At 36.9% G+C, this 15,276-nt stretch overlaps 1 protein-coding gene across 12 annotated transcripts in view; it reads right to left on the bottom strand.

The window, feature by feature from the left end:
* The window catches only part of LOC129726407 (sex-lethal homolog), a 470,782-nt gene that overhangs the window by 149,264 nt on the left and 306,242 nt on the right, over nucleotides 1-15,276 (bottom strand). Inside the window, exons 6-7 of one of the 12 annotated variants that reach the window (XR_008728337.1) lie at nucleotides 13,879-14,040; nucleotides 13,452-13,802 (exon numbers count right to left, since the gene is read on the bottom strand). The exons of 9 other annotated variants lie outside the window; for them this stretch is intronic. Coding sequence is in view for 1 of the 3 variants with exons in the window: in XM_055683047.1 (XP_055539022.1) it covers nucleotides 13,958-14,040 (83 nt within the window). In the remaining 2 variants the exon portion in view is untranslated. Of the gene's footprint in view, nucleotides 1-13,451; nucleotides 14,041-15,276 lie in introns of those variants that run through there. 2 more of the 12 variants (XR_008728336.1, XM_055683047.1) reach the window with 2 other exon arrangements.

Raw genomic sequence — 15,276 nt, forward strand, 5'->3', positions numbered from 1 at the left:
GATCACGATAATTCGGTGCAATGTGAATTGCGGTGTAATACAAGTGCGAAAATTTAGTCAGTAGTAATGAGAAATTAGTTTAGATTTATCTTAGAATAGTTATAGTTAATAATTGCTTAATAATACAAACAAACTCAAGCTCCCAACCCAATAACCCCCAACCAGAAAACTGTAAAACCATACCAACCCCAGTAAATCGGGTGTAGCGATGACTCCCTCTAACAAGTTTGTTTTTACCCTGTAAAAATAGAATGTATTGTAAACACTGCTCCGTCAAGCAATTGCAAATGAGCTAGAAAATAAACAACGTTAAAACTAAAAAAAACTTAGTCGTTTTTTCAATTGTGGAAGGCGGAGTTCAAAATGTTTAGAATTTATCTTTTGAAATTGATCAATAGTCTCTCGAAATAGCCTGTATAATGATATACACCATAACTAGCATCGAATACATTATGTTTCATTAGGGTGGTTCATTTATTCGACATAGGGTGGTTCATAATATTGTGTAAAAATGAGTATAAAATGAAAAAAAAATCACTTTTCACTGAATACCAATAGGAAAATTCCTGAAAATATAATATTTGTTATATCATTGTCGTCAGGGTGGCAATGTTGAATTGGAAAAAATACCATGTAAAATGGCAAGATATTAGGGTAACGGGGGTATTTTGACCAGCTTTGAGAATTGATCGCACAATGGCCCACCTCTATATTTAGAGCCGTGTATGGAAATATTTCGGACTAATTATATTTAAGATCATCATCGGTATTTTTAGAGTAGAAATAGTAGGTTTGAGGAGGACATCCTTCTACTGTGAATTTTTGTAAATTTTAGGCATCTAAAAATGAAAAGTTTGGGTTTGAATGCGGTTTGACAGGCATTCTCAGCAAACTGCATATCGTTGAATGTGATAAATTAAGGAAAATTACCTGTAAATTGTCACAAGCTGCTTCTTGTTTAGCGCGCAATGGCCGAATGGCTGTTGAAACTTGGCTACTATTTACTACTATTTTAACTTTTTCCAACTTGTTAGAGTATACAAACTGTTTCTATGATATTTTATTGATGTTACTACAACAACGAATTGTTTTAAAAACATACATATTTGTTACAATTGCTTCCGGACGTTGACTTGTATATTACCACTTCCGCTTGACTTTAGGTTGACTCAGCCATGACTTAGAATATGTATGAACTAATTCCAAAATAATGTCAACTAGAGTCAGTTTTTTGCCGAAAATTATAGTGTAGTATGATTCTAAGGTGTGTTATGTCAATGATGCATGCATAGTTTTGTTATATTCATTGAATTTTTCAGATAATATGCGTAAAATGTTAACGGGTGGGCCAATATATGCATGTGGGCCAAAATACCCCCGTTACCCTACATTGATATTACTCTGTGCAAAAAAAATCATCTCAACCAAAATTAAGATTGTGTCTCGCGGAAAATGTTGAATGCTTTCATGTCATTTGCAAAATCACACACGGGAGGTGCATGGAATTTGAATATTTGAAAAAATGTTTTCGATTCCAAGTGTCTTAAAAGTACATAAAACGGTGAAAACTGATGGAATATGTTTTTTTATTTTGTTTGAAAATCTACTCTCTATGACACTTCTACTTGTTTTTTTCGAGTGTTGTACCAGACAATTTATTCGTTTTATTTACCACAATAATGTCCCTTGCCAACACTTGATCGAACACACAGTGCTCTGGTATACATAATCGGACAATAGACTGTATCGATGTTATTCAGTGATAATGAGAGTATAGGGATCTCAATCAGATACGCAACACAATTGACTCGTTGTTTGTGGGTTCGCGTCGTTTAAACAGTTCGACCATACATTTTCTGTCAAGTTTACATCATCAGAACGTGAACGTGCCCATTGGGTGAAACTTTGCATAGACGTTTTTATAGGCAAAAGATGCCATTTTGCTATTGGTTCAATGTTTTGAAACACAACTCATTTTTGAAAAGCTATTGAAAAATGCTATTTAGGATATTTTTTTTTTTATTCTCGCTTATTTTCCGTCGGTCTAGTTCCGCCACTGTTGTGGCCAATTACCGACGCCCAGGGAGGCGACTCCACACCCAGGTCCCTAACTCACGACCCGTTTATTAACGGACCGGCGCCAACGGCTTTACTTCCTAATGCGATGGAAGGCGTGAAATGCTATTTCGGATAGGTATTGATGATTACAAATATTTTTAGAGCCAACACGATTCGTTTGAGCGGTGTGACGTCTTCGGCAAAAATGTTATTCAAAAATAAAATATACACTCTAAAAACAAATTATTTTTCTTTTGAAAAAAAAAAATTAAAAGAAAGTTTAAAATTATTCATTTATCTGTTTTTTTATAAAAACTACGAAAGATTGCCTGAACGACGAAACGGGTCATGGAGAAATCAGAAAAAAGTCATAATTTTTTTTTTCACAGGGTAGATACTTTTTGGAAGAACAAAGTTATATTTACAACTTTGCCAAATACACTATGTTAATCAAATAAATCGTTTTGACTGTAAAAATATTCTTAATTCCTCATAGAGTGCTCTATTGGAAATTAAAAATATGTCTACAGTCGAAACGGTTTTCTTGATTGGCATAGTGTCTTCGGTAAAGTTGTCCGGTAAAGTTGTATTTTGTCCTTCCAAAAGATTTTTTTTTCTCAATTTCTAAATGATCGGACTGGTTTCATTGTTTTGGTAATCTTTTGTAGGCTTTATTAAAAATACAGATTTTAAAAAAATGAGCTCTTTTGAATAATTTTTTAATTTTACTTCCAATTTTTTTTTGAATAAATAATTTTTTTAAGTGTAATTATTTTGGAAAGACAGAATGGTTATCTACAACTTTGTCGAAGACGTCACACCAATCAAACGAACCAAAGTGCTTATTTATTTTATATTCACTTTTAACAATGTTATGAACCACCCTATGCCGAATAAATGAACCACCCTAATGAAACATAATGTATTCGATGCTAGTTATAGTGTATATAATTATACAGGCTATTTCGAGAGACTAGTGATCAATTTTAAAAGATAAGTTTTAAACATTTTGAACTCCGCCTTCCACAATTGAAAAAACTCCCTGAGAGTCGATTTTTGCAAAAAAAAATTTTCTGTTGACACCAATTCTCGACGTTTCATGTGTTTTTAAGTTATTTGGCATCAAAAAAAAAATTCGAAAACCGAATTTTCACGTACCCCTCCCTTGGGTGATTTTTCGGTTATCAAAAATGCCAAACTTCAATCGCTTCGCGCCACCCCATTTTAAGTCCGATTGAGCTGAAATTTTGCACAGGTTGTTTTTTGAAATACGAGATAACCATTTTGGCTGGCACCCTAATATATATACATATATACACATATATATATATATATATATATATATATATATATATATATATATATATATATATATATATATATATATATATATATATATATATATATATATATATATATATATATATATATATATATATATATATATATATATATATATATATATATATATATATATATATATATATATATATATATATATATATATATATATATATATATATATATATATATATATATATATATAGGATGTTAGGTGACTCACTTAAAATCTTTAAAGGGGTGATAGAGGACCATATTTGGTGAAAAAAAATCTTCTAGGCATATGGTCAAAATTCAACTACTGAAGAGTTTTTCAATTTTTCCACTTTTCGGTTTTGCCTTTACGAGATCTAGCACAATAAGTATAATAGCTAACTCAATTCTGTTGGTTTTTTTGGGTAGCTGATAAAGTTTCGTAATCAATAGTATCTCAAAACAAATTTAATCCACCTAGCGGTCAGACCCAGCCTTTCGATTCGATTCAATCCAATAAATGTATATTCACTCTTTAGGATCTGAAATATTGATGTTGTAATCTATCTATGCATTTAAAAATGCAGTCCGGCCTGTCTGTTTGTTTGTCTGTCTGTCTGATCAATGTAGGCTCGAAAACTACCGAATCGATCGACGTGAAAATTTGCATGTAGGCGTTTTGGGTGCCGATAAAGGATCCTATGATAGTTTGAGACCCCTCCTTCTACTGAAAGAGAGGGGTCCCATACAAATGAAACATAAATTTCTGCACAACTCAAGAACAAACCAAGCAAATGAAGCCGAATTTGACATGTGGATGTTTTAAGGGGTAACAAATATGTCCATAATAGTTGGACGCCCCTCCTTTTTCTGGAAGGAAGGGGTTCCATACAAAGGAAACACAAATTTCGCACAGCTCAAGAACCAATCAAGAAAATACAACCATATTTGGTATGTGAATGTTTTTAGAGCTAACAAATATGTCCATAATGGTTCGTAGCCCCTCCCTCTTCTGTAAGCACATGTTTCTGCACAATTTTCTGCACATCTCACGAACTAATCAACTAAACGGCACCATATTTGACAGGTCAATGTTTTTAGTGGTAACAAATATGTTCCATAATCGACCTCAGGCAACATTTTGGATTGTAAAATGGCAACTTCCGGTTTCTGGAAAACAGCCAAAAATAGCCGATTTCCACCCAATATTATAATATCCGGATCTAGAATGATACACAGGAGATAAAATCGACCACAGATACCATTTTGAATTTTAAGATGGCAACTTCCGGTTTCTGAAAAACAGCTGAAAATGACCACATACCATCCAATATGAGTGTTTCTTTAACCAGTATGACGTTCAAAATCCAGAAATTGTCTCCAAATAGCATTATAAAATCCAAAATGGCGAATTCCGGCTTTGGAAAAACAGCGGCAAACGAACAAATACCACCCAATATGGGTATTTCCGGAATCGTATTGATGCACTGGAGCCACAAATCGACTTCAGACAACATTTTGAATTGTAAGATGGCAACTTCCGATTTCTGGAAAACAGCCTGAAATGGACGATTCCCATTGAATATAAGTATCTCCGGAACCAGAAAGATGCACAGAAGCTAAAAATTGATCACAGACACAATCTTGAATTTTAAGATGGAGACTTTCGGTGTCAGGCAAACGGCCGGAAATGACCAAATACCATTCAATATGAATGTTTTCGGAATTACTCCCAGATGACAGAAAGTGACCAAATACCACCCAATATGAGTATCTCCGGAGCCAGAATGTTGCAAGAAGCTAAACATTGACCTCAGACATCATTTTGAATTGTAGGATGGCAAATTCTTGTTTCTGGAAAACAGCCAAAAATGGCCGATTTCCGTCTAACATGAGTATCTCCGGATCTAGAATGATACACAGCAGCTGAAATCGATCACAGACCCCATTTTAAATTCTAGATTGGCGACTTCCGGTTCCTGAAAAACAGCCGAAAATGATCGAATAACACCCAATATGGGTGTTTCTTCAACCAGAATGACGCTCAGAGGCCAGAAATTATCTTAAATACCATTTTGAAATCCAAAATGGCGACTTCCGGTTTGTGAAATACAGCCCTGAATAACCAAATACCATTCAATATGTGTATCTCTGGAAACAGAATGATGCAATGAGCTAACGATTGACCTCAGGCACCATTTTGAATTGCTAAATGGCAACTTCTAGGACACAGTCGAAAATGACCGAATAATACTAAATATAGATATTTTCGTAATCGAGATGATGCATAGAAACCAAACATTGACCCTGGACACCATTTTGAATTTTAAGACGACCACTTTTCGTTTCAGGAAAACAACCAAAATAACTAAATACCTCCCAATATGGGTATTTCCGGTGACAGATTGATGCCAAAAAATCTGCTGAAAATGACCGAATACCACCCAATACGAATATTTTCAGAATTAAGGCGGTTTACAGAAGCCAGAAGTCGAGGATGTTGTCATTTCAATGAAACCAGTCATTTCAAGTGATTTGTCTTTTGACTTTGATCATATCCTATGGCCGATTCGTCGTGCATTTGCAGACTTTTAACACATCGCAAGGAATCAATGAACTTGGAACGTTCAAATAGTACGACACCACATTCAAATTATGTTGAGGCCACATATATCGATAGCAGGTATAGTTTTAAATAGTCTTTGAATTTCTTTTCTTTCCATAACTTTTGAGGCACATATCAAATTGTTATGAAGTTTGTTATTAGTTAGTTAGTTTGTTTGTTAATTAGAGAGATAACTCGTTTGTATGACACTAGTTATGTTCAAATAAGTCATGTTATCTTTGAGATAATAGACTTTCGTTGTTTTATTAACAATTTAATACATAACGGTTGCTTAAGTTCGATTATAATCAAATGAAATGGGAACGTAAATGGTAGACAAGCTTTGAAACCACGTGTTGAATTATAATTCATCAGTTAACCTTCAACTAGCCCACTCATCTGATAATAATGTTGATCAAATCGGTTGTGTAGTTTCTGAGATAATGAAGTTTAGTGATTTTCACATTTCGGTACATTACGGATGAAGTTACAGTTCGATTACAATAAAATTCAAAAGGGTGTTATGAGGCAGCTAGACTTATTATTTGACACTGATTTTATGGAAATCGGTTCAGCCATCTCTGAGAAACATGAGTGAGATTAAACAGTCTTCAGAACACGTTTCTTTTCATAACTTTTGAACCACAAGTTCAATCTTTATAAAATTCAAAAGTAAAGTGTATTTCAGGTAGCCAATCCTTTTAAAACCAATTTTGTTCAAATCGGTTGTGTAGTTTTTGAGAAAATTATGTTTCATGATTTTCACATTTTGATACATAACCTCTAAACTAAAAATCCGATTACAATAAAATTGAATATGGTCTTATGGGACAACAAGACCTTTCATTTGTAATTAATTTCATGAAAATCGGTCCAGCCATCTCTGAGAAAAGTGAGTGAGAATAAAAATCTACACATACACACACACATACACACACATACACACACACATACACACATACACACACATATACACACACATACAGAAAATGCTCAGCTCATCGAGCTGAGTCGAGTGATATATGCCATTCGGCCTTTTGGAGCACTTTTATACTTTCGGTTTTGCAAGTGGTTGCTATACCTTTCTGGGAGAAAGGCAAAAACTAGAGAAAAAAAGAAGCACTTAGAAAGGAACGAATGTGAAATCGAATGTTTTTTGAGAACTGAAATGCAATTTTTGCTCTGAAGTATGAGATAACTACGTAAGCACAGTGGAGCAGAAAATTGTGATCCTTACAACACTGAATAAATGAATAAATTGTTTTTAAAGTGAAATAGCAGCTAAACTAATAAAGCTAGATGCTCGATGCCAAGGAACAACTTGAAAAAAGGATTTCAATTTTTAATTCAGTTTACAACAAAATCCATGTTTATCACACATTTCATAGAGAAAATTGCAGTTTAGTTCTCAAAAAGCATTTGATTTCACATTTGTTTCTTTCTAACTGTTTCTTATTTTCTCTAGTTGGACGTTTTGCCTTTCTCCTAGAAAGATATAGGAATCACTGCAAAAACTAAAGGTATAAAAGTCCTTAGAAGGCCGGATGTCGTATATCACTCGACTTAGTTCGACGAGCTGAGCATTTTCTGTATGTGTGTGCGTGTGTGTATGTGTGGGTGTGTGTGTATGTGTGTGTGTAACACTCTCCCAATCTCACTCGATTTTCTCAGAGATGGCTGGACCGATTTCCATGAAATTAATTGCAACTGAAAGGTCTAATTGCCTCATAAGACCCTGTCTTATGTCTAGTTGCCTCATAAGACCCTATTGATTTTTTTTTGCAATAGGACTATTTCTTTGCCTGTTATGTTTAAAAATGTGAAATCCAGCACTGAAAAAAGCATATTCCGAAGACTACTTAAATGCATTCACTTTTCCCAGAAATGGCTGAACCGATTTTCACAAAAATAGTGTCGAATGAATACCTTTCTGCTGCCTTTCAACACCCTATTAAATTTGATTGTAATCGAACTTCAAATGTGTCTGTAATACGTCAAAATGTGAAAATCACGAAACTTCATTATCTCAGAAACAACACAAGCTATTTGAACAATGTAGATATCAAATGAACGGGCTAGTTAAGGGTTAACTGATTAATTTAATAATGATTGCACACGCGGTTTGAAAATTATGAAAAGAAACGTGGTCCGATGACTTTTCAAAATCAGTCGTTTTTTCAAAGATGGCTGAACTCATTTCAACAATCTAAAAAGTTCGGTTGCCCTGTGGATACCCATTTCAATCGATTATAGTCGGAATTTTTTTTCAACGGTTGTGTAATAGATTGAAGAAACAACCAAAGTCTATTATCTCAAAGATTACACGACTTCTTTGAACATAGCTACGGGCTGTCTCTCAAACTTACAAGTAACAAATTTCATAACATGGTACAAATGTGATGCAAAGAAGGGAAATTGATCGATCAAAATATGTGGCATCGACATAATTCAAACTTGGTATTGTACTAGTCAAAAGTAGTTATCTGGATTTAGAATTGTGTTTGAGGTCGGATTCTGGCTTCTGCGTAACATTCCGGTTTTAAAAACCCATATTGAACGGTGCACGAATGCACCTCAGAAACGAAGGGAATACTATTAAAAAGAGCAAATGCGTCAAGGAAATTCATATTTAAATGCAAGATCATTTAAATAAATTTATAAGGAAAGTCAGAAAATAAATTTCTTGCAGAAAATCAATTATGTCGTGTAGTTATTTATGCAGTCAAACGTAAGGGAAAATTTTGATCAGTGTATATTTATAATTGGGCATCAAATGGTGAGTTGACAACCTGGAAGGAGCGTCAAACATAGCTTCGGCCCTCACAAGTTCCTATCTCACACCTCCACGAGTCATATGATTACACTAGACTGCCGGTTGAAACATGGATACAACTGGTTGATGTTGCCTGGGCAATGTTGTCATCCGACAATAGCTAAGTGAGAAGGTGCGACGCGATCATTGGCGCGTTAACCATATTCCGGCGGTGGAGGAAATGCTTCGCCAACCCGAGCGTCTGTTCACCAAGATGGTGCGGCTCAAAACAGCGTCTGATCTCCATGTTAGGAGCGGCTGATTAACGTCCTGGCGGCAGCGTGGGACTCTAAACAGAGCTGACACGATGGTCCCCCGGCGAGACAGGGGGTTGGGGAAGGCCCAACGAGCCGCCCCGGAAAACAACATGTTACAAACAACGTAAGAGATAATACGGATCGGAACAATCGGCATGGACCTAGGCAACGAAATAAGGACTATGATTGGAAACTTGGGACATGGAACTGCAAATCGCTCTGCTTTCCAGGATGCGACAGGATAATTTATGACGAGCTACATCCACGCAACTTCGAAGTCGTAGCGCTGCAGGAACTTTGTTGGACAGGACAGAAGGTATGGAAAAGCGGGCACCGGGCGGCTACTTTCTACCAGAGTTGTGGTACCACCAGCGAGCTGGGAACCGGCTTCATAGTACTGGGTAAGATGCGCCAACGCGTGATAGGGTGGCAGCCGATCAACGCAAGGATGTGCAAGTTGAGGATAAAGGGCCGGTTCTTCAACTACAGCATCATCAACGTGCACTGCCCACATGAAGGAAGACCCGACGACGAGAAGGAAGCGTTCTACGCGCAGCTGGAGCAGGTCTACGATAGCTGCCCGCGACGGGACGTGAAGATCGTTATTGGGGACTTGAATGCTAAGGTAGGACGGGAGGCAATGTACAGACCGGTAATCGGACCAGATAGCCTGCATGCCGTGTCTAATGATAACGGCCATCGGTGCATAAACTTTGCGGCCTCCCGTGGTATGGTAGTCCGAAGTACCTTCTTCCCCCGCAAAGGTATCCACAAATCCACCTGGAGATCACCCGACCAACAGACAGAGAACCAAATCGACCACGTTTTAATCGACGGCAGGTTTTTCTCCGACATCATCAACGTTCTCACCTACCGCAGTGCGAATATAGATTCGGACCACTACCTAGTAGCTGTGTGCATGCGCTCAAAACTATCGACGGTGTATAACACCCGCCGAAGTCGAACGCCGCGACCAAATATTGAGCAACTGCGGGACGTCGAGGCTGCACAGGAATACGCGCAGCAGCTGGAGGCAGTGCTACCTACGGAAGAGCAGCTTGGCGCAGCTACCCTTAAAGATGGCTGGAAAAGCATCCGATCCGCCATAGGTAACACTGCAGTAGCGCTTCTAGGTACAAGGGCCCCGAATCATAGAAATGACTGGTTTGACGGCGAATGCAAACGGTTAGTCGAGGAGAAGAATGCAGCACGGGCGAGAATGCTGCAACACCGTATGAGAGCGCACGTGGAACGATACCGACAGGCACGGAACAGCCAAAACTCAGTCATCCGAAGGAAGAAGCGCCAGCTCGAGGACCGAGATCGCGTAGCGATGGAAGAGCTGTACCAAGCTAACGACACTCGGAAGTTCTACGAGAAGCTGAACAGCTCCCGCAAAGGCTTTGTGCCGCAAGCCGATATGTGCAGGAGCTTGAACGGCAACCTCCTAACAAACGAGAGTGAGGTGATCGAAAGATGGAGGCAGCACTTCGACGAGCATCTAAACGGCGATGCAGTAGAGCGCGAGGACGGTATGGCAATTGATCTTGGTGCACGAGCAGAAGACATTAGAGTTCCAGCCCCCGATCTTCTGGAGGTGGAAGAGGAGATTGGACGGCTGAAAAACAATAAAGCTGCTGGAGTGGACCAACTTCCCAGCGAGCTATTGAAATACGGTGGAGAAACGCTTACTAGAGCCGTGCACTGGGTCATTGGAGTGGATGGAGGGTATTGTGTGTCCCATCTACAAAAAGGGCGACAAACTGGAATGCTGCAATTACCGGGCAATCACTCTGTTGAACGCCGCCTACAAGGTACTCTCCCAAATACTTTGCCGTCGACTATCACCATTTGCGAAGCAGTGTGTGGGGCATTACCAGGCGGGATTTATGGGTGCCCGCGCCACCATGAATCAGATATTCACGGTTCGGCAGGTTATGCAGAAATGCCGCGAATATAACGTGCCCACACATTATTTGTTCATCGATTTTAAATCGGCGTACGACACAATCGATCGGGACAAGCTATGGCAAATTATGCACGACTACGGATTACCGGAAAAACTGACGCGGTTGGTCAAAGCGACGATGGATCGAGTGATGTGTGTAGTTCGAGTTTCGGGGGCACTCTCGAGCCCCTTCGAAACCCGAAGAGGTCTAAGGCAAGGTGATGGTCTCTCGTGCCTACTGTTTAACATTGCCCTGAAAGGAGTCATTAGAAGAGCTGGGATTAACACGAGTGGCACGATATTCCAAAAGACGGTTCAACTGTTTGGTTTCGCCGACGATATTGACATTGTGGCTCGGACCTTTGTGAATATGGCGGATACGTACATCGGACTAAAGGCTTAAGCCAAACGGATTGGACTGGTCATCAATGCATCGAAGACGAAGTACATGAAAGGAAGGGGTTCACGAGAGGACAGTGCTAACCTCCCACCTCGAGTTCAAATTGGTGGTGTTGAAATCGAGGTGGTTGATGAGTTCGTGTATCTGGGCTCACTGGTAACTGCCGACAACGATACCAGCAGAGAAATTCAACGGCGCATTATGGCAGGAAATCGTGCATACTTTGGTCTCCGGAGGACGTTCCAATCGAGTAAAATTCGTCGCCGCACCAAGTTAACCATCTACAAGACGCTGATCAGACCGGTAGTCCTCTACGGGCATGAGACATGGACTATGCTTGTGGAGGACCAACGCGCCCTTGCGGTCTTCGAGCGGAAGGTGTTGCGTACCATCTTCGGTGGACTGCAGATGGAAGACGGAGTGTGGAGAAGGCGAATGAACCACGAACTGCAGGAGCTGCTTGGGGAGCCATCTATCGCTCACACCGCTAAGATAGGCAGGTTGCGGTGGGCTGGGCATGTTGTAAGGATGTCAGATGACAGCCCGGTAAAGATGGTTCTTGAAACCAATCCGTCAGGGACGAGACGGAGAGGTGCACAGCGGGCAAGGTAGATCGATCAGGTGGAAGACGACCTGCGGACCCTACGCAGACTGCAGAGCTGGCGAACTGCAGCCATGGACCGAGTGGAATGGAGACGACTCTTACGTACAGCAAAGGCCACACCACGGCTTGGGACTGTAAGTATATATATTTGTTTATTTTCAACCCATATATAAGACGTGAACTTTTTTTTAATTTTTAAAACTTTTTTTATGTAGTTTTATCTACCTTTGGTTTATTTTTATTTGTTTTTAGTAATTTTCATTTATTTTGATTAATTTTTACTTACTTATGATTTTTTTAATGTTTTAAATATTTTATTTTCTTATTTTTATCTATTTTTTAAAATTCTTTTATATTTTATTTTTTCTTTATTCATATAAAAACATTTTTTTAGGTTCCTTTCTTTTATTTTATAAATTAATTATGGAACGTCTACGAACAAAAATAAATATTTTCGAAACCCTCTTCTTTTGTATAGATTCTAAAAAATTTTCGCATGGGTGGCAACACTTTATCAGATAGCCCACCATCTCCTCTTCTCAAGTGTATTTTATGAACGCTTTCTTGCGACGTTTCAGCTTTAGATAAGTCATATTTGAAATAAAAAAAAATCTACTATAAGTGAAGGAATTGAAAATGATACATAATCGAGTCCGATCTATATGAGTTCAGTGACGTTTCGATTATACCACGATCAAAAAAAATGTCACGTCATATATTTGAAACATATTTATTTCATGTTATTTGCATGTATATGTGTTAATGTATGGTCATATGTGTGTGAAAGTTAAGTTTTAAATGTTCGGTATAATTGTGCAGTTGGTTACCAAAAATTTGTGATTTAGAGTGAAAAATAAGTCCAGCAGAAATTATCAAAGTGTTTTTTTTTCCAAAAATTGGAGTGTTCGTGTAAATTTATTTTAACAAGTAATAAGTTTGAATGAGAGAGGCTGGGTCTCACTGCTAGGTAGATCAATTTGGGTTTTAAGATACTATTGATTACGAAATTTTCTCAGCTTCCCAACGAAATCAACAGAAATGAGCTAGCTTTCACAGTTCTTGTGATAGACCTCGTTAAAGGCAAAAATAACCGAAAACTGAAATGAAAGAGTGAATAACTCTGCAGCAGTTGAGTTTTGACCATATGCCTAGAAGGATTTTTTTCATTAAATAGGGTCCTCCATCACCCTATCCCTCTATCTACCTCTATCACTTTATCTATTAAAGGATTGTATATACACATATATATATATATATATATATATATATATATATATATATATATATATATATATATATATATATATATATATATATATATATATATATATATATATATATATATATATATATATATATATATATATATATATATATATATATATATATATATATATATATATATATATATATATATATATATATATATATATATATATATATATATTCTTCGCTCACTTTCAGTTTCATACTAATAGGAGAATCAAAATTTTTGATTATCTCATAAAAGGGTACAAGTGAAGTCTTATTGATTAGTTTGTTCAAATATATCTCAGCATCTTAAATTAATGGTCTAGTTTCAATTACAAAACATATCAGATCTATGAATAAGTAGGCAAATATGAATTTTACTTTCAAAACTCTTAAAACTACGTAAGCGATTGAATTTTACCGGATATACAAGCACTAGAATCGTAACTGTGTCTTAATTACTAACAACATTTCAGTTAAGAAGCCTATCGGAACTTTTATGCAAGAGTTCATACTGGTCCGTGTATGCCGCACTGTGAAGAGTATATCGAAGCTGTATCGAAAATAGTGAGGAATTAGAAGGTTATACTGTTGTTAAATATGATCCAACCTTAAGAGTTCCAACTAACATGAGTAATCATTTATACCACCTATAATTGGAATTGTTGATACTTGATATATCCGCAGTGTCATATTGCAAGTAAAAGACTAGTAAAATATCAACGAGTAATGAGATTTCAAGTGCCTGCTTGTTTCGTGATCATTCATCAAGCTTTCACGTGGGAGAATAGCTAAAAATATACAAAACAAGGAAAAATAGCTGAAGATACAAAATTCAAAATATTTCAAATAATTATAAAATTATTAAGCTGATGATTGATGATGTATATGCATTTCATAAAACTTATGAAGGATGCAAACTTAACAATAAAACGTAAAAAAATGCCACTAAACACTATAATTTTATATTTAAAAATACATACATATATATATATATATATATATATATATATATATATATATATATATATATATATATATATATATATATATATATATATATATATATATATATATATATATATATATATATATATATATATATATATATATATATATATATATATATATATATATATATATATATATATATATGGGTCATTCCATACGAAGTGTACATGCAACTTGGACACGGCCATCACAGATTTTGTTCAAAGTTGGGAGAATTATTCATCTACTGTCTTTTTGGAAAAATCCCAATTTTGGTGTTGATTGGAAAACCCCCCGCTCTCCAGGACCCCCCTCTTTATTGCAAAGTCGCGCAATTTTTGTCAAAAATCTCTTTTTTCTTTTTCCTACAATTCATAGACGTAAGATGTCCGGAAAATACTGATAGATGATTTTTGAAGAAAATAAACCAAGGAATCCAGAAAAAATATAAGTTTTGACCGGAAATGTTGACAGATAAATTACTTTTGTATTTTACATTTTTCGGCAAATGCAGCCATTTTTATTTCAAATTTGATGATTGCATCGTGTTCCTTGGAAAATTTCACATAAGAAACAACTATCATCCCGAGGTAATATGAGCCAATATCGAGATATAACATTTTTACGATAAAAGTTGTGAACTTCAATTTTGGACAAATTTGATTTTGAACAAAAAATGCGTGACTTTGTAATAAACAGGGGGTCCCACAGAGCGGGGAGTATTCCAAAAAGCAAAGCAAAGCAAAGCCTTGGAGCTACATTCCGATTCGGAACTCGACCTTCTGTTTACACAGACTTCGCAGCCAACTGTTAAGTGTACAGGACAATTGCGGGGCCAGCGCTACGATCCTACTAACACTAACAGTCTCTCCCGAGCCGAGACAAGAACCTACGACAACTGGCTTGTTAGGCCAGCATGGTACCTCGAGACCAGCTGGTTATTCCAATCGACACCAAATTTGGGATTTCTCCAAAGTGACAGTAGATGAATAGTTCTCCCAACTTTGAGCAAAATCTGTGATGGTCGTCGTGTCCAG

This window comes from Wyeomyia smithii, chromosome 3 (assembly GCF_029784165.1).
Source record: "Wyeomyia smithii strain HCP4-BCI-WySm-NY-G18 chromosome 3, ASM2978416v1, whole genome shotgun sequence".
NCBI classification, from domain to species: domain Eukaryota; kingdom Metazoa; phylum Arthropoda; class Insecta; order Diptera; family Culicidae; genus Wyeomyia; species Wyeomyia smithii.